Consider the following 19,401-nt stretch of genomic DNA (forward strand, 5'->3'; position numbering starts at 1 on the left):
ATGTGGCCTTACCGTGGTCGCCCGCCTCGCCCGCCTCGCCCGCCTCGCCCGCCTCGCCAGCGGCGGCGGCGTTCCATTCGCCGCCGCCACCTGACCCTTCCCCGGTGGATTCGGGGACACGTGGCCTGGCGACCCACCACCAAGTCACCCCCCCGCCCGCCCTTGACTCGTGAACTATTGCTTGTTTTTTTTGGGTTCCAGTTGTTTTTTTTGTTTTTCTAGGGACATCTGGAATCTGTCCTTTTAGGGGGGGGTACTGTTAGGATCCGCTGCTCGGATCAGTTTGTTTACAGTTTAGTTTCACGTGTTTGTTTGTTTCTGTTGCCATGACGGCAGATTATGCTCAGCTGCCTCTGGTTAGTGTTCGGACGCTCACCTGTTGTCCGGGCACTAATCAGAGGGCTATTTAGTCTTTGCCCGGGCAGCACTCTGCCTGGCTTCCTAGTTTGTTCTCATGCAACAGCTGATGACCACTTTGCTTCCTGCTAGCTCTCATGCTAGATTATTTTGCTTGCTAGCTCCCATGCTAGTCGTTTTTGTTTTTTTCTGTCTGATTTATTTGTGGAAATAAATCATTTTCCTACCTGCAAGCTGTGTCCGAGCCGTCTGCATCATTGGGAGAACACCACCGCACCACGATGCGACCCGGTCGTTACACGTCGTATATACAGTCGTATTTGTGTTAATAGAACCCAGTTGTAGCTGAGATGCATTGTCTTTAATCTCTTTTCTAATGACTTCAATTTTCTTATTAAAGAAATTCATGAAGTCATCTGCTGAGTGGGTGGAGCTACTGGGAGGAGTCCCTTGTTGGGTTAGCGATGCTACTGTACTAAACAAAAATTTAGGATCATTTTTGTTGAGGTGGATGAGATTTGAGTAATATTTAGCTTTAGCTGAGGTAAGCATGCGTTTATAAGTTATTAAACTATCACTCCATGCTTGATGGAAAACCTCAAGTTTAGTTGCACGCCATTTGCGTTCCCGCCTTCTACATGATAATTTCTGGGCATTAGTTTCTTCTGTAAACCATGGGGTACGCCTTTTAGGGGCCCTTTTTAGCTTTAGCGGTGCTACACTATCAATGGTGTCGCGCAGGGCGTCGTTAAAGCTGTTAGTGAGGTTATCAATAGAGCCCACATAATTTGGGAATGGTGCCATTACCGAAGGCAGTAGGTCAGTAAGAGTCGTCGTTGTGGCAGCATTAATGTTGCGGCTGCTATAGTAGTTATTATTATTATTATTAGTTTGTTGACAATGAGTCAGAACTTCGAATTTTATAAGGTAATGATCGGACATTACTTTAGTGTACGGGAGTATCGTAACTTTAGAGGTGGTGACACCCCTGACAAGCACTAGATCTATCGTATTACCGTTGCGATGCGTGGGTTCATTTATTATTTGTGTAAGACCACAGCTATCAATTATAGTCTGGAGTGCCACGCATGGAGGGTCCGATGGGGTATTCATATGGATGTTAAAGTCTCCCATTATGATTATATTGTCGGCGTGCGTCACTAGATCAGCAACGAACTCTGAAAATTCATTGATAAAGTCCGAATAGGGCCCTGGGGGGCGGTAGATGACAGCCAGGTGCAGAGGCAGCAGTGTGACAAATCTCACATTAAGCACCTCAAACGAGTTATATTTATTATTTAGGTCCGAGGTAAGGCTAAAGTTTTTGTTGTATATTAGTGCAACACCCCCACCCCTTTTGATGGGACGGGCAATATGCGTTCCCGTATAGCCAGGAGGAGACGCCTCACCCAGCGCAAAAAATTCGTCTGGTTTGAGCCAGGTCTCGGCTAGACCAACGACATCAAGATTGTTGTCTCTGATGACTTCATTAACTAATAACGTTTTGGAAGACAATGACCTTATGTTTAAAAAGCCCATATTATAGGTATTGGGCTGTTTTGAGGAGTTTTTGTTGAAAGTATCCGTAGTAGCAATATTAATAATGTTACGTTTATTATGCGTAGTGCACTTTAAATAATTTCGACCATATCTAGGAATTGATATGACAGGAATTTTTAGATTGTTTGCCACCTCAGTAAAATGCATGTCCACCTCTGACGCAGAAAAAACATTATGTGAGTTGTATATTATTCTAAGAGAATTGCTATGTGTGCAGGGATTATCCAGCCTGGCGCAGGCTAGTTCTAGTTTAACAGACTCCTTATTAGCGCTTCTTTGTGGATTAGCATTTAGCTTTTTCGTTAGCCCCGCTAACAACAACGCATTTAGCAATGTTGTTAGCCCCGCCCGACACCCCCGCTTCTGCTTCCGAGCGCATCGCTTACGTCTCTTTCGTTGACGGCCTCCGCTGGTAGTGGACGCCGCTGCTTCAAAGGCCACTGCTGGATGTAGCTCGCGAAGAATTCCCAAGCTAGCGAGTAGGTCCACCGTACACGCATCTTTCAGCCCAAAATGGCCCGATCTCTCCACATCCAGAATCGTAAGTCGGTCGTAAGTGATCACGGAGTGAACACGCTGTGAGCCAGCCATGAAATTGACTGAATTGACGGGTGTTTTTGCCAAATCGGTCTACACTTCCAGGAGCGCTCGCAAGAAGCCGCTGCCTTGAAATGCATAAAATGCATATTAACTGCATATTAACCTTTTGGGATCCCCCAAATGTGGTGAATCTTATAGGTCCTGGGGACCCAAAAGAGTTTCAGCCATCAAAGGCTTACAAGTAAGTCATATATGTTCATATTTTTTTGTACTTTAAATGCATACATCTCTAGATCAACTTCATATCAATCCTTCAATATAATGTTTTTAGATTTAAAAATATATATATATTTTATGCACTTTTTGTCAAAGAAAACCCTTTTTTCGCTTCTGGCAAAATCACCAACTATGCAATAGGGGTCAAATTACACCTCTAATAGGATTTCCACGTATTTCAAAGGGAAATGCTTGGATTCATTTGGTTTTCATGGAAAAAGCGTCATAAAATAACAGGTTTACAGTATATCAATTATGGCCATTACAAAAGGTAGTCAATAGGGGACAAAGGGATCCTGGGGAACTCACTCAATAGCTCGTGCTAAAAATACATTAGCAAATAACAGACAATGCAAATTTTGAGATTGATTCTGATACAACTCCTATGGCCGTATTTCATCCCGCTTAAAAATGAACATTCTGTTGAATAATGTCATCTTCCAAGGCAAAAAAAAGCAGTTTTGTCAATAATAGCGTTAGAATATAATGGTTTTTTTTTTCAGTACCGTGTAATCTAATTAATTACTGTTCCCATTGTCACAACGCCGTTGCCGTTATTGAGAATGTGTTTCGGCCACACATGAGTTGCTTGGAAAGAGCAAAGGTGGGGATGAGGACACCATTGTAAATGCGCTGATGATGATTGGCTGTGTGGGCGGATCATGCCCTGCTCATGCTGTCTCACTGGCAAGAATGTTTATGTAACATGGACGCTATGTCCAGGGGAAAAAAAGTGTTTATCCACGCCTGCCGCAAGCAAATTGGAACACACCTCACATCAACACATGCCAACGTGACACCTGCTGCTGCTAACCCGACCCCAGGCCCAAATGCAGCCAATTTTTAGAATCAGATTCATCACATTTTGGAATTTGGTTTAATCATGATTAATCAAAAGTAATTACTCACTTACATAATTAAAATTAGCTTAAGAAAAGACCCCAATATTTGTACACAAGTGCAATTTTATTGACAGAATGTCATCGTGCAACGTTTTTAAACGTTTTGCATGTCATCTATTTGCCCAAAAAATGGGTAACATATTTTTAAAAGTTTTTTTAGGCTGTATGTGTGTATACAGGTGCAGACAATTGTCCTACTTAATGGCCAAATGTTCCTTTGTGTCTTTTTACCTAAGTGTACATTTTTGGTATCGTATTGGGTTTTGTACTTTCAATATTTAATGTTACTTTACGGAATATTTATTTTGTTTGCATTTTTATTTTTTATGCATGTCATGTGGCGCACTGCAATCTACTATGTTCAGATAAATGCCATATGTTCTAAAATACTGTAGATCAGTGTTTTTCAACCACTGTGCCGCGGCACACTACAGTTTGGTGTGCCGTGGGAGATGATCTAATTTCACCTATTTGGGTTAAAAATATTTTTTGCAAACCAGTAATTATAGTCTGCAAATTATGTGTTGTTGTTGAGTGTCGGTGTTGTCTAGAGCTCGACAGAGTAACCGTGTAATACTCAGCCGGTAGCTAATTGCTTTGTAGATGTCGGAAACAGCGGGAGGCAGTGTGCAGGTAAAAAGGTATCTAATGCTTAAACCAAAAATAAACAAAAGGTGAGTGCCCCTAAGAAAAGGCAGTGAAACTTAGGGAAGGCTCTGCAGAACGAAACTGGCTACAAAGTAAACAAAAACAGAATGCTGGACGACAGCAAAGACTTACTGTGGAGCAAAGACGCCGTCCACAATGTACATCCGAACATGACATGACAATCAACAATGTCCACACAAAGAAGGATAAAAACAACTGAAATATTCTTGATTGCTAAAACAAAGTAGATGCGGGAAATATCGCTCAAAGGAAGACATGAAACTGCTGCAGGAAAATACCAAAAAAAGAGAAAAAGCCACCAAAATAGGAGCGCAAGACAAGAACTAAAACACTACACACAGGAAAACAGCAAAAAGTCCAAATAAGTCAGGGTGTGATGTGACAGGTGGTGACAGTACACTTACTTTGAGACAAGAGCTATATTGATGTTATGGTTTAAAGTCATATCCAACAATTGCAACAACGACTTTTTACTGTCAAATGAGTTTCGTTTTTTTATGTTTTCTGCTGGTGGTGTGCCTCCGCATTTTTTCAACGCAAAAAAATGTGCCTTGGCTCAAAAAAGGTTGAAAAACACTGCTGTAGATAGTGTTTTTTTTCCCTTCAATCAGTTAACACAGGGGTCCCCGAACTTTTAGACAATATGAATTGCTTGCGCGGCTAGGGGTTCCAGTAACAGGCGGTAGAAAATGAATTGATGGATGGGCGAAAAAGGACAGATAAAAAAAATGTAATGTTTAAAAAAAAAAAAAAGTTTTTCTTTTTTTTACCTAGGAACAAGCGGTAGAAAATGGATTGATGGATGGGTGAAAAAGGACAGATAAAAATAAAATAAAATAATGTTTTAACCTAGTAACAAGCGGTAGAAAATGGATTGCTGGATGGGCGAAAACGGACAGATTAAGAAAAATAATTTACAAAGAAAGAATTTTATTTTTATGTTTTTTACTCGGGCCGGATTTTGGACGCTGGCGGGCCGTAGTTTGGGGACCCATGTGTTAACAAACATATTTGACGTTAAAGGGGCTATCGAATGTAAAAGCGTATAAAATAAAGAAATGCAAACCGACGTCACAGTTACTTTGCTGAGTAACTAATTACTCTTACAATGAGGTAACTGAGTTACTAACTGAATTACTTTTTGGAAGAAGTAATTTACAACTGTAACTAATCAGTTTTTAAGGGAAGATGACCAACACTGATAAAAAAGACCCACAAGGTTATTATGTTGTATATCTTTTTCAGTACTTAGCAATACTGTTACATGATGCTTAGTGTTTCACTAAAGCTGTATCTGTTTAGCACACAGCTTCTAAGACTTGCGGCTCATGTTCCTTGTATTGAAGCTAAAATATATATATATATATATATAAAAAATATATATACTGTATATTGTCGAGGTTACTGTGGTTTATCCGTTATACAGTGCTCACTACCGTGGTAGAGTGGAATATACGTTAGGTCAGGAAAAAATACAGAGGCTATTTCATCCCTACAAGCCTGTTTCGCAGGTTTCCCTGCTCTCTTCCCTGAATAGCAGGGAAACCTGCAAAACAGGCTTGTAGGAAAATAAATAGCCTCTGTGTTTTTTCCTGACCTAACGTGTATGTGTGTATATATATATATACACTACCGTTCAAAAGTTTGGGGTCACCCAAACAATTTTGTGGAATAGCCTTCATTTCTAAGAACAAGAATAGACTGTCGAGTTTCAGATGAAAGTTCTCTTTTTGTGGCCATTTTGAGCGTTTAATTGACCCCACAAAGGTGATGCTCCAGAAACTCAATCTGCTCAAAGGAAGGTCAGTTTTGTAGCTTCTGTAACGAGCTAAACTGTTTTCAGATGTGTGAACATGATTGCACAAGGGTTTTCTAATCATCAATTAGCCTTCTGAGCCAATGAGCAAACACATTGTACCATTAGAACACTGGAGTGATAGTTGCTGGAAATGGGCCTCTATACACCTATGTAGATATTGCACCAAAAACCAGACATTTGCAGCTAGAATAGTCATTTACCACATTAGCAATGTATAGAGTGTATTTCTTTAAAGTTAAGACTAGTTTAAAGTTATCTTCATTGAAAAGTACAGTGCTTTTCCTTCAAAAATAAGGACATTTCAATGTGACCCCAAACTTTTGAACGGTAATGTATATATATATATATATATATATATATATATATATATATATATATATATATATATATATATATATATATATATATATATATATACATATATATATATGCGATGAGATGGCGACTTGTCCAGGGTGTACCCCGCCTTCCGCCCGAATGCAGCTGAGATAGGCTCCAGCACCCCCCGTGACCCCGTAAGGGACAAGCGGTAGAAAACGGACGGATATATATATATATATATATATATATATATATATATATATATATATATATATATATATATATATATATATATATATATATACAGTGGGGCAAAAAAGTATTTAGTCAGCCATTGACAATCAATGGGTGGCTGACTAAATACTTTTTTGCCCCACTGTATATATATATATATATATATATATATATATATATATATATATATATATATATATATATATATATATATATATATATATATATATATATATACATATATATATATATATATATATATATATATATATATATATATATTATATATACATATATATATATATATATATATATATATATATATATATATATATATATATATATATATATATATATATATATATATATATATATATGCAGTGTGTTATGTTATTGTTATATGTTAATGATATCCTCATTATTTATCATAATGTACTTTCACAGCATTTGATCTTTTATATTTGTTATTTTTTTCACCAATGTCTTTATTTTGAAAACATTGTTCGGAGGGGGGCGTGGCCTGCGGGCCTGCCGCGGAACGGGGTGTGCCAGGACCAGCCTCGAAGACAGCGACAGGTGCGTAGATGGCCCAGGTGGACCTTGTTATCTAATCACCTGTCGCCTTTATTAGCAGCAGCCGTGATGAGACGAGCTAGTCGGGGTTGGAGGTGCTGCTGAGTGGACGCAGCAGACAAAGACACTTTGCTGAAAAGCAAAAGCATCTGCACCTGTTATGAAAATAAAATAGTGTTATACCCTGAAGTCCCTGGCTCTCCTGGCAGTGTGTGGTGGTCTAAAGAACCCACTAGAGGGCAACTTCTACACATTGATATACCAAAAATCACAAATTGTATTATTACAATCATTAGTAGTTTTTGGGATTTTTACATTGTTGTATAATATTGATAATTACTGTATGCAATACAGTAAATTATTATCCATCCATCCATTTTCTACCGCTTGTCCCTTTCGGGGTTGCGAAGGGTGCTGGAGCCTATCTCTGATTTGCATCCGGGCGGAAGGCGGTGTACACCCTGGACAAGTCGCCACCTCATCACAGGGCCAACACATATTTTCTTTAATTTTTGTAATTTGCAATATAATTTAAAAAAAGAAAAGCATAAATGTAAATATGCTTTGAGGCTACAATGTTGTAGGTGAAGAGACGTGAAGGAAAACCATTTTTTAATATTTTGGTTTATTAAATTCTTTAAAAAACTATTACAGTTGCCTTTGAACGTCAATTAAAAAAACAAACAAAACAACGCATTGTTACATATGTGTGCACTATTGACAACATTAAAACAGTGTACTTTTCTAATATTTTCTTAAAAGGTTTTACAAAGTTTGTTGACATGTAATGACATTTTGTTGCATACAAATCATAAACATGAGGACCGTCACACACTCTGATGTCCATTGAGGGATGGAGAAGTTTAATGTGGTCATTGAGGAGGCCTCAGAGGAGGGGACACATCTTCCTTTTAAATGCCAGCTGTTCACCCAACTTGTGGAGGAGCATCAGAAAGTTCCTATTAGGGTAAATGGCTCTCTTTTGGACAACATGCTTCACAGCATCCTGGAGTGAGAGACGCTGCCGTATCATCAGGTAGGCCAGCACCAAAGTGGCAGAGCGACTCATACCCATAATGCAATGCACCAACACTTTTCCTAAAGAGGGCGGAAATGACATGCATGGGAATCTAAAACCTTCTGTGGCCGCGGCTCCGCATGCTCACCATGATCATACTTCAGGCCTTTATGGATGAAGTCTGCTGCGGATTTGAAGTACTGGCTCAGGTCAAAGTGGTCCGAGTCTTCCCCTGGTACACCGCAGTAAACGCAAGCGTTGCCATAGAAACTTTGGTCACCGATGCTGCCTTGCTTGGAGTGAGCTGCGTTCAGGATGTGAGTGATGCCCAGTTTAGATAAAGTCTTTTTATTTTGTGCTACAGCTCTGGAAAAAGCATACACAAACACACATGTGTGAATATGAATATTCCTTTATTTTTTTAAGCCTTGTGTTTTGATTGTCATGCAGTCAGTTTTTGTTTGTTTTTTTTATTTTGTGCTAAAGCAAATCATAGCCAGTTCACACGTCACTGCTCAAGAGATTTCTAAATTAGGCCATCAATTGGTTTGCTGCTGTTCAGAAAGGAAATACACGGAGGAGAATGACAGACATAAAAACTTACTGTATTTTAGATAAAACAAAAAAATACATAAAACTATAATAAGTACATTATATTTAAAAAAATATAATTCTTAATTTTATATATTATATATATTATTATTATAGTATTCTCTTAATATTTAGTCCCATTGACTTCCATTCCAACAGCATATTTAAAAAAATACTGCAATCTTGACAAGTTGACACATAATAATGCTTTATTTAATGACTTTAAACCTCGACCTTCAAAATAAGGAGGGGAAACGTGTTTCAGACATCAACCACCATATCAAATATTCCCCCATTGCACAACATTTTAGGAACATTTTTACATACTGTATTTAGTTTATTTTATGTTGACAAAGTCAGAGATCCTTGTGACAAGAAAAGGCATAAAAATATAACAATATTTTAAAAAATATATAAAAACTATATCTATGGCAGGGGTGGCCAAGTGCGATCGGGGGGTTGTTTTCAGCCAGATGTTTGCTTTTTATTTTTTTGCCCCTCTGCAAATTCAAAGCATAGAATCGTTTATTAATGAGATGTATTGTTAAATACATACACCTTGTAACAGACAGCTGAGACGGGGATGTTTTGTTCAGATAGCTTAGCATATTGACCTATTGCACAGGTGTACAACTCAAGGTCAAACAGAACTGGCTGCTCAGTTGCCAGAATTTCACCGTGAAAAACAGTTGTACAGTTTTTTCATTTACAGTAATGTGATGTAAAAAAAAAATACTGCACATTTTATTGTAAAATTCTGGCGACTGGCCTGCCATTTTTTAAAAATAAAATCTACAGTGTAGATAGAATATAAAATAGAATCATTAAATGCATAGACAATTGTGCAATATCATGAGGCGATTCCTAATACATTTCTCTATATTTATTTATATATATATATATATATACATATATATATATATATATATTTAATCACATATACATACATATACATATACTGTATACATCTATACATATACAGTATGTATACATATATACACACACATATGTATACATGTATACATATATACAAATATATACATATATATACAGTATATTCAATCACATATACATAAATGTATACTGGATACATCTATACATATATGTATGCATGTACACACACATGTATATATATGTATACACATATACACACATATATACATAAATATGTATGTAGGTGTATATATGTATACATATGAACATAAGTTATGTTCATATGTATACATGTATACATATTTCTATGTGTGTATGTATATATGTATGTATGTTGAACATACATACATATATACATAAACACATAAAAATATATATACACATTAACATATCAGCACACACACGCATACACTTTTGTGTGTGATATATATATATATATATATATATATATATATATATATATATATATATATATATATATATACATATATATATATATATATATATATATATATATATATATATATATATATACATATATATATATATATATATATATATATATATATATATATATATATATATATATATATATATATATATATATATATACATATATATATGTATATATGGATGGATGGATGGATGGATGGATATATATATATATATATATATATATATATATATATATATATATATATATATATATATATATATATATATATATATATATATATATATATATATATATATATATATATATATATATATATATATATATACATATATATATGTATATGTATATATATATATACATGCACCTGAAAAATAACTTGACACCCCGGACCTATTGGATTAGTTTTAGCATCTTTAATGCACACTGTATCAAAATGGCCCTCGCATCACACTTGTACTGAAAGGACTGTTTTTGGACGTCAGGGGTAAAAAGTGTAATTCTAAAGGGAAGAAAATAAATTATACTCCTGAACTCACAATAATCCCCATGTGCAAAATTGTTTTTTCACATGAATAATAGTTAAGCGGCCCAAAAGTTGCACAATTTATAGTTCATCCCAAATTTCCTGGAAAATAATTCCTCAAAGTCAAGCAAAATCTGGAGATCAAGTCATCACTCAGCTCAGTGAGCATGTAAAGAAAGCAGTAGAATATCGGACAAACCATATTGAGGCAGGACTCACATGTTCCCTATGAACAGGTTGGGCCAGACTTCATCCACTGCTGCCAGCCCCAATGTGCAAGAATCCAAAGTGATCTCCAGTTCTTTAATGAGCACCAGGTCGTATTGCTGCTGTTCGCGCCCTGACATTCTCGTCTCACACAGGCAGGAGGACCATGGCGCGGTCGAGTCGAGCGCACGCTTGCTGCCAAAGGCTGCTCGCTGCACAGTGAAGGACGTCAGCAGGTGCGTGTTTGAATGCCATAATTAGCTCAGTGTTCTCTCACTTTTGACGTTGCTTGATGGCCAAAGGTCATCGTCTGGAGCAGTGAGGTCACTCCAGCTGTACTGTATAGTAGATGCACGCAGTGAATGGAACAAAGGAGTATTGTTGAGAGGATTTTCTTGGGTGCAAGATGCTCTCTGCAGCATTTTATATTTGAAATAAATAATGTAGATAACAAATATTTTCAAATTTGAATGAGTGACTTTTTAAAATAAACCCCAAACCCTCCTATATGTTTGTATTGGTAATTCTCATGAACTCACATGGCAGTTTTAACTTTGTTCACTAATTTCCTGTGTTTTGTATCGTTTCGTTTCCCTTTTTCGGTTCTACTTCCTGTTGGATTCCTTGTTGTGCTGCACCTACACTTTCTGCCAGCACACCTGTTTTCCATTAGTTAATCTAGCCCAGGGGTCCCCAAATTACGGCCCGGATCCGGCCCGCCAGCATCCAAAATCCAGCCTGCGGGAAGTCCCAAGTTTAAAAAAATAATAATAACATATATTTTTTTATTTTATGTATTTATTTTTATTGTATATATTTTTTTAATCTGTCCTTTCTACTCTATTTTCTACCGCTTGTTACTCTTGGTGTCTCCTAGCCCCCCAGGCAAATCGTATTGTTTAAAAATGCATTTTTCCATCGATAATGTGACATCAAGTGCGCACTCTTTCAGTCAATTAGTGCCCGGCCAAATTGTTTTAACCCAATGCGGCCCCCGAGTCCAAAAGTTTGGGGACCCCTGTCTTAGATGAAGAGAGCCGGTATGATTTTGTTTTACAGAGTAAACAACTAAAAACTAAGGTTTTGCGCGTTGTTTTCTCTAAACGCATACATTTGTCTAAATATGGCCAAGGACACGCATTATTGTGGGGTTCCTGCATGTCATCTTTTCTACTAAAGGAAAAATCGAATCTATCGGGACAGAGTCCCTCTACCATTTTCAAGTATGTTTTTTTTTTTTGAGTCGTCAGCTTGTAGCGTCCATCTGTCTCTGACTCCCACGTCGTCATGTGACATGAGTGTCGGACTGTTATGATTTTGCTTACAAGTTTTAATGACTCACCTTATCGGCACAGCGGTGGAGATGGTAAGCAGCACCAAGTTCCTGGGGGTGCAGATAACTGACAATATGACCTGGTCCCTACACACCAAAGCTCTTGTAAACAGAGCTCAGCAGCGCGTGCACTTTTTGCGTCGGATGAAAAGAGCACAGCTCCCTCCCCCCATTCTCACCACATTCTACAGAGGCACTATAGAGAGCCTACTGACCAACTGCATCTCTGTCTGGATTGGAGCCTGCAGTGCCTCAGACTGGAAGTCTCTCCAGAGAGTGGTGAGGACGGCGGAAAAGATCATCAGGACTCCTCTTCCTCCTGTCCAGGAGATTGCAAAAAGCCGCTGCCTGACCAGGGCTCAGAAAATCTGCAGAGACTCCTCCCACCCCCATCAAGGACTGTTTTCACTGCTGGACTCTAGAAAGAGATTCCGCAGCCTCCGAAGCAGAACCTCCAGGTTCTGTAACAGCTTCTTCCCTCAGGCCGTAAGACTCTTGAACGCATCATAATAATCCCCTCAATTCCCCCCCAAAAATGGATTAACTCGCTGGAATATAAAGACAATACAACATACATCCTCAAACGTGGATGCATATGCAAAAGTGCAATATATTTATCTGTACAGTAATCTATTTATTTATATCTGCACCTTATTGCTTTTTTATCCTGCACTACCATGAGCTAATGCAACGAAATTTCGTTCTTATCTGTACTGTAAAGTTCAAATTTGAATGACAATAAAAAGGAAGTCTAAGTCTAAGTATATCTTGGCCAATCCTTAATGTTTCGCCCAGACCTTAGCTAAGTGTGACTCATCACACGAACCCCAACCAATCATTGTAGATTTTCTCCGTATGTATGGATGTTGTTATTTATCCAGGACATTGTATTTTCTCCATATTTTTTGGGGGTCTAGATTTTTTCAGTCCATTTTCTTTCTTTGTAGCCTGTAGCTTTGATGTACGCTACCGAGCTAAATGGATCTAAAAGTAGCTAAGTGAAGTGAAGTGAAGTATATTTATATAGCGCTTTTCTCTAGTGATTCAAAGCGCTTTTACATAGTGAAACCCACTATCTAAGCTACAGGAAAAGCTACTTGTTAAAAAAAGTAGTTAAGCTACCGACAAGCTACTGGGAAATGTAGTTAAACTACGTAACTAAGCTACATGTAGCATGTTATTGCCCATCACTGTATATTTGACATTTTTTCTGATATTTATTTGCATTTCAAAAATGTCATTAAAATTAAAGTTAAAAGTTAAAGTCCCAACGGTAGTCACACACACACTAGGTGTGGTGAAATTATCCTCCACATTTGACCCATCCCCATGTTCACCCCCTGAGAGGTGAGGGGAGCAGTAAGCAGCGGCGTTGGCCGCGCTTGGGAATCATTTGGTGATTTACACCTATATAGTCATATTTTGTATTATTTTGCTCTCTGAAAAAAAATCGAAAATGCAGTTCCTAGAGTTCTTAATAACAATAATTTACTTTTTTTCACTTTTAGTTTTTCCAGATCAGAGATCACCACCACAGCAAATTAATTACATTAATCTTTATGGCCTAGTTTCTAAGTCGGATGCCTTTCCTAATTCTTGTCTTACCATTACACCACCAGGTATTTGATAATAACCAATAGTGGTCCATTTCAAACACTCAACTAAGTCACTATAGTAACTTGATGCCTTGCTCAATAAAAGTCTACTGTATGCACATTTAGCATCGCAATCCCCAATACAATTGGATGCTTTTATCTCTGACAAACGTTATCAGATCATGTCATTAGTTTTTCATCTTTTGCTCTGCAAGGATTTTTCAAGGGTCATAAGCTGCCTTAGGAAGCCTCTGTTTGGAAAGATCCAGCGGTTCTGCAGCACATGTTGTATAGCGGACCTAAGACTGAGGTGATGGTGAATCATCAGGTAGGCTAGGACCAAAGTGGCTGAGCGACTCACACCTACAGCACAGTGCACCAGCACCCTTCCTGGAAAAAGAATGAAGATATATTGGATGGTGTTCAACCTCAAGTAAGTGTCACATGGTATACCTCCTGATGTGAGGGCGAGGCCAATGAAGTCAGCAGCGGGGTGGAAGAAAGGTGAAAGGTCGAAGGTGGGCAGGTCATTGGCTGGCACACCGTAGTATTTCACCGTGGTTCCGTAGAAGTCATCGCTGCCTTTGCAGCACAGTTTGCCATGTGATGCATTGAGCACATGGGTGATGCCCAACGTCCATAATCCAAATGTGTCATGAGACATACACCTGAAAAAACAGCATTAGACAAATTCACTTTATTAGATACACTTGCATGTTGGCTTTACAGTGTGGTGGCGTACCTAATGATCTGTCCATTGAGTTCATACTGAAGGTGGGTCCAATAAGAATTGCAATTCATATTTATTCAAATCTAAATCAATTCATTTTTTAAAATTAATTCAAACAAATAAAATACATATATCTTATCTATTTTTAAAAAAAATATTATTATTATTATTTTTTAATAGATAGTTTTTTAAAATAATTTTTAAATTACAATTTATTTTGAGAATTCTAAGACGTTTTTTTAGGCCATCTCTATGTGTCCAATAATAATAATAATAATAATAATAATAATAATAATAATGGATTAGATTTACATAGCGCTTTTCTAGACACTCAAAGAGATTTGCAAAGTACTGAGTACCCATCATTCATTCATTCCACATTTACACATGGATGGTGGTAAACTACATATATTTTTTTTCATCAAGGGTCGCATGCTGAAAAATGAAAGAATGCAGGGGGCCACTGAAGAACATCTTGTACATTAAATATGCAATTCAGTATTCGTCAGTATTTGCTAAGCTATTGGGTAAAACACATCATCCTAGCTTTTGTGCTATAGGTGACAAAACAAATAGTTGTTATATTAAATAAACCTAATTAATAATTAATTAATTACATTTTCTGAAAAAAATTGAGGGCCGAGAATGGGCTCCAGGCTGCACTTCGGACATCCCTATTTTAATACAAGCCATATTTAATTTTATTTTTACATGTCGTGAGGTCTGGACCGCAAATGACCCACGTGCCGCACTTTGGTCAACCCAGGTGTTCATAAGTACTCACATGTCTCCCAGATATAGGTTAGGCCAGACCTCATCTCCATGGCGACAGGAGCGTGGAGCTGCATGTAAAAGCTCCACCAGCTCCTCCAGAGAGGGTGTCCCCTCTCTTGATATCTGGTTCCTTTCCGTATCGTCGTCCCTTTCCTTCCTGGAGTCTTCAGTTTGACATTTTGCAGCTAACACACCACTCATGACTCAGGGGACGTTTTTGAATTGGACATAAAACTAAAACACACATCACTGCCCTGTGTGCACTTTCACTCCACTTGATTGCTGCAGACAGGTGGGGGCATTTGGCAGCAGAAGGACTCCGATGGGAATACTTCTAATTACTTTAGTGAACTGGTTTGTTCTGGTAAATCTTAATAGGGTTTTGATCGTTTTTTCTCATCTTATCAGCAAAGAAAAGGAATTACTATGATGAAAAACTTAATATTGAAGAAATGTGAAGAAATAAGTCCAGCATATAATATTGTTATTATAAATGTATAAAAATATGATTTCAGTAAAAAAAGACACTCGAAGTGTACTTAAATATACAGAATTCAGGATTTACAATATTAACTATGAACAATAAAACAATGAATATTGAGAATATATGAATGTTGCTCCTCTACTGCAGACCAACTCCTTGATCGACAGCTTTTATAATCAAGTAAGAACAACAAAGATGCAACAAACACAAACGCCAAGGGTAAAAAAATCCACTTATTTGTAAAAACATCACTGTTCTAGAGTTTTACTGTACAAATCTGCCTCCGTCTGACACTCGCTATCAGGCTTTTTTGCTCTGTAAACAAGCCCCCCTCTGTTCGTGCCCAGTCTGCATGAAGTAGAGCTTTGTAAGTCACTCAGAAGTGCATAATTTAACCATTGGAATCATTTCTATAGTTAAAAAATATCTAGCAGGCTGTATTGAAATGTCAATTATGTTGCATTATGCCGAGGTAGCCCGGTTAACTGCCTTTTTAAAGCTGTTTTGCAAGACCAGTGTCATGTGACTTCAAACTTAACACCTCATTGGCTGGTTCTGAGACAGGATCGATTGCTTCAGTCCTAATTTACTGTAAGTGAGTCTTGCTTTTTGAAGCAGCAAATTTTTCGACACTGAATTTTTCAGCACTGATTTTTTTTATAATGTTACGGTACGGTATAGCTCGGTTGCAACTTGAGGGTTGCAGGTTCGATCCCCGCTTCTGCCATCCTAGTCGCTGCCGTTGTGTCCTTGGGCAAGACACTTTACCCACATGCTCCCAGTGCCACCAACACTGGTTTAAATGTAACTTAGATATTGGGTTTCACTATGTAGAGCGCTTTGAGTCACTAGAGAAAAAAGCGCTATATAAATATAATTCAGTTCACTTATACACTGTATTAGTGTTGTCCCGATACCAATATTTTGGTACCGATACCGGTACCAAAATTATTTTAATACTTTTTGGTACTTTTCTAAATAAAGGGGACCACAAAAAATTGCATTATTGGCTTTATTTTAACAAAAAATCTTACGGTACATTAAACATATGCTTCTTATTGGAAGTTTGTCCTTAAAAAAAATAGTGAACATACAAGACAACTTGTCTTTTATTAGTAAGTAAGCAAACAAAGGCTCCTAATTTAGCTGCTGATGTATGCAGTAACATATTTTGTCATTTTCCATTCTATTATTTTGTCAAAATTATGAAGGACAAGTGGTAGAAAATGAATTATTAATCTACTTGTTCATTTACTGTTAATATCTGCTTACTTTCTCTTTTAACATGTTCTATCTACACTTCTGTTAAAATGTAATAATCACTTATTCTTCTGTTGTTTGATACTTTACATTAGTTTTGGATGATACCACAAATTTGGATATCGATCCGATACCAAGTCGTTACAGGATCATACATTGGTCATATTCAAAGTCGTCATGAATCCAGGCACGTATTTCCTGAATTTATAAACTTTATAAAAAAAAATTTTTAAACGGGCGTACCGGTGCTTTTCAGAGGCGGTATAGTACCGAATATGATTTGTTAGTATCGCGGTAATATACTAATACCGGTATACCGTACAACCCTACGGTGTATTTTAAAACACTGAATTTGTAAGCACACACATTTTGCTAACAAGTTTTTTTCAATTAAATTGTCAGCATAATTTGATGTAAAAAAAAATCAATTCACAAAATACAGACGCAAAAAAATCGGTAACATAAATTCAGTCTAAAAGTATACATACAGTCGTGGTCAAAACTTTACATACACTTGTAAAGAACATAATGTCATGGCTGTCTTGAGTTTCCAATAATTTCAACAACTCTTATTTTTTGTGATAGAGTGATTGCTTCTTTCATCTCCGTAATATCGCTAAAATTCGTTCCATTTTGTCCACAAACGATGCTGAGATCATTATCCATGCGTTCGTTACATCTCGTCTCGATTACTGTAACGTTTTATTTTCGGGCCTCCCTATGTCTAGCATTAAAAGATTACAGATGGTACAAAATGCGGCTGCTAGACTTTTGACAAAAACAAGAAAGTTTGATCATATTACGCCTATACTGGCTCACTTGCACTGGCTTCCTGTGCACCTAAGATGCGACTTTAAGGTTTTACTACTTACGTATAAAATACTACACGGTCAAGCTCCTGCCTATCTTGCCGATTGTATTGTACCATATGTCCTGGCAAGAAATCTGCGTTCAAAGAACTCCGGCTTATTAGTGATTCCCAGAGCCCAAAAAAAGTCTGCGGGCTATAGAGCGTTTTCTATTCGGGCTCCAATATTATGGAATGCCCTCCCGGTAAAAGTTAGAGATGCTACCTCAGTAGAAGCATTTAAGTCTCATCTTAAAACTCATTTGTATACTCTAGCCTTTAAATAGACTCCCTTTTTAGACCAGTTGATCTGCCGTTTCTTTTCTTTTCTTTTCTACTCTGCTCCGGGGTGGACCGCTAGCCTGTTCATCGGATGGGGACATCTCTACGCTGCTGACCCGTCTCCCCTCGGGATGGTTACTGCTGGCCCCACCATGGACTGGACTTTCGCTGATGTGTTGGACTTTCACAATATTATGTCAGACCCACTCGACATCCATTGGTTTCGGTCTCCCCTGGGGGGAAGGGGGGGGTTACCCACATATGCGGTTCTCCCCAAGGTTTCTCATAGTCATTCACATTGACTGGGGTGAGTTTTCCTTGCCCGTATGTGGGCTCTGTACCGAGGATGTCGTTGTGGCTTGTACAGCCCTTTGAGACACTTGTGATTTAGGGCTACATAAATAAACATTGATTGATTGATTGATTGATTGGAGCACATACTTGTTGGTCACAAAAAACATTCATGAAGTTTGGTTCTTTTATGAATTTATTATGGATCCACTGAAAATGTGACCAAATCTGCTGAGTCAAAAGTATACATACAGCAATGTTAGTATTTAGTTACATGTCCCTTGGCAAGTTTCACTGCAATAAGGAGCTTTTGGTAGCCATCCACAAGCTTCAGGCAAGCTTCTGGTTGAATTTTTGGACTTGTTTCTTCAGCATTCAATCAATCAATGTTTAAGTCAGGACTTTGGGAAGGACATTCTAGCCTGATTTAGCCATTCCTTTACCACTTTTGATGTGTGTTTGGGGTTTTGGTCCTGTTGGAACACCCAACTGTGCCCAAGACCCAACCTCCGGGCTGATGATTTTAGGTTGTCCTGAAGAACTTGGAGGTAATCCTCTTTTTTCATTGTCCCATTTACTCTCTGCAAAGCACCAGTTCCATTGGCAGCAAAGCAGGCCCAGAGCATAATACTACCACCACCATGCTTGACGGTAGGCGTGGTGTTCCGGGGATTAAAGACCTCACCTTTTCTCCTCCAAACATATTGCTGGGTATTGTGGCCAAACAGCTCAATTTTTGTTTCATCCGACATCATATGGACAAACGACATTCTGGAGGAAAGTTCTGTGGTCAGATATATATATATATACATATATATATATATA

General features: G+C 37.7%; 2 protein-coding genes across 2 annotated transcripts; both read right to left on the reverse strand.

Moving 5' to 3' along the window:
- Nucleotides 1-7,867: 7,867 nt before the first annotated feature.
- zgc:153981 (dual specificity protein phosphatase family protein) lies at nt 7,868-11,583 on the reverse strand. Its single transcript, XM_062057641.1, has 3 exons — nt 10,993-11,583; nt 8,418-8,635; nt 7,868-8,349 (listed from the first exon to the last, which is right to left on the reverse strand). The coding sequence occupies exons 1-3, from the start codon at nt 11,118-11,120 to the stop codon at nt 8,138-8,140; spliced, it is 558 nt and encodes a 185-aa protein (XP_061913625.1). The 5' UTR covers nt 11,121-11,583; the 3' UTR covers nt 7,868-8,137.
- A 2,521-nt stretch (nt 11,584-14,104) lies between these two features.
- On the reverse strand, nt 14,105-15,613 carry LOC133656796 (dual specificity protein phosphatase 13A-like). The gene is made up of 3 exons (XM_062057643.1): nt 15,423-15,613; nt 14,362-14,576; nt 14,105-14,298 (listed from the first exon to the last, which is right to left on the reverse strand). The coding sequence occupies exons 1-3, from the start codon at nt 15,611-15,613 to the stop codon at nt 14,105-14,107; spliced, it is 600 nt and encodes a 199-aa protein (XP_061913627.1).
- Nucleotides 15,614-19,401: the final 3,788 nt, after the last annotated feature.

This window comes from Entelurus aequoreus, linkage group LG09 (assembly GCF_033978785.1).
Source record: "Entelurus aequoreus isolate RoL-2023_Sb linkage group LG09, RoL_Eaeq_v1.1, whole genome shotgun sequence".
In the NCBI taxonomy this organism is placed as follows: domain Eukaryota; kingdom Metazoa; phylum Chordata; class Actinopteri; order Syngnathiformes; family Syngnathidae; genus Entelurus; species Entelurus aequoreus.

Bases quoted from the DNA above. Each gene is read 5' to 3' on its own strand.
- zgc:153981 (XM_062057641.1), bottom strand. From the start codon at position 11,120: ATGTCAGGGCGCGAACAGCAGCAATACGACCTGGTGCTCATTAAAGAA. The intron at 8,636-10,992 runs GTGAGTCCTGCC...TGCTTTTTCCAG, and splicing joins AACCTGTTCATAGGGAACAT to AGCTGTAGCACAAAATAAAA. The intron at 8,350-8,417 runs GTGAGCATGCGG...CGCCCTCTTTAG, and splicing joins AGGCCTGAAGTATGATCATG to GAAAAGTGTTGGTGCATTGC.
- LOC133656796 (XM_062057643.1), bottom strand. From the start codon at position 15,613: ATGAGTGGTGTGTTAGCTGCAAAATGTCAAACTGAAGACTCCAGGAAG. The intron at 14,577-15,422 runs GTGAGTACTTAT...CTGTTTTTTCAG, and splicing joins AACCTATATCTGGGAGACAT to GTGTATGTCTCATGACACAT. The intron at 14,299-14,361 runs GTATACCATGTG...TTCTTTTTCCAG, and splicing joins CCTCGCCCTCACATCAGGAG to GAAGGGTGCTGGTGCACTGT.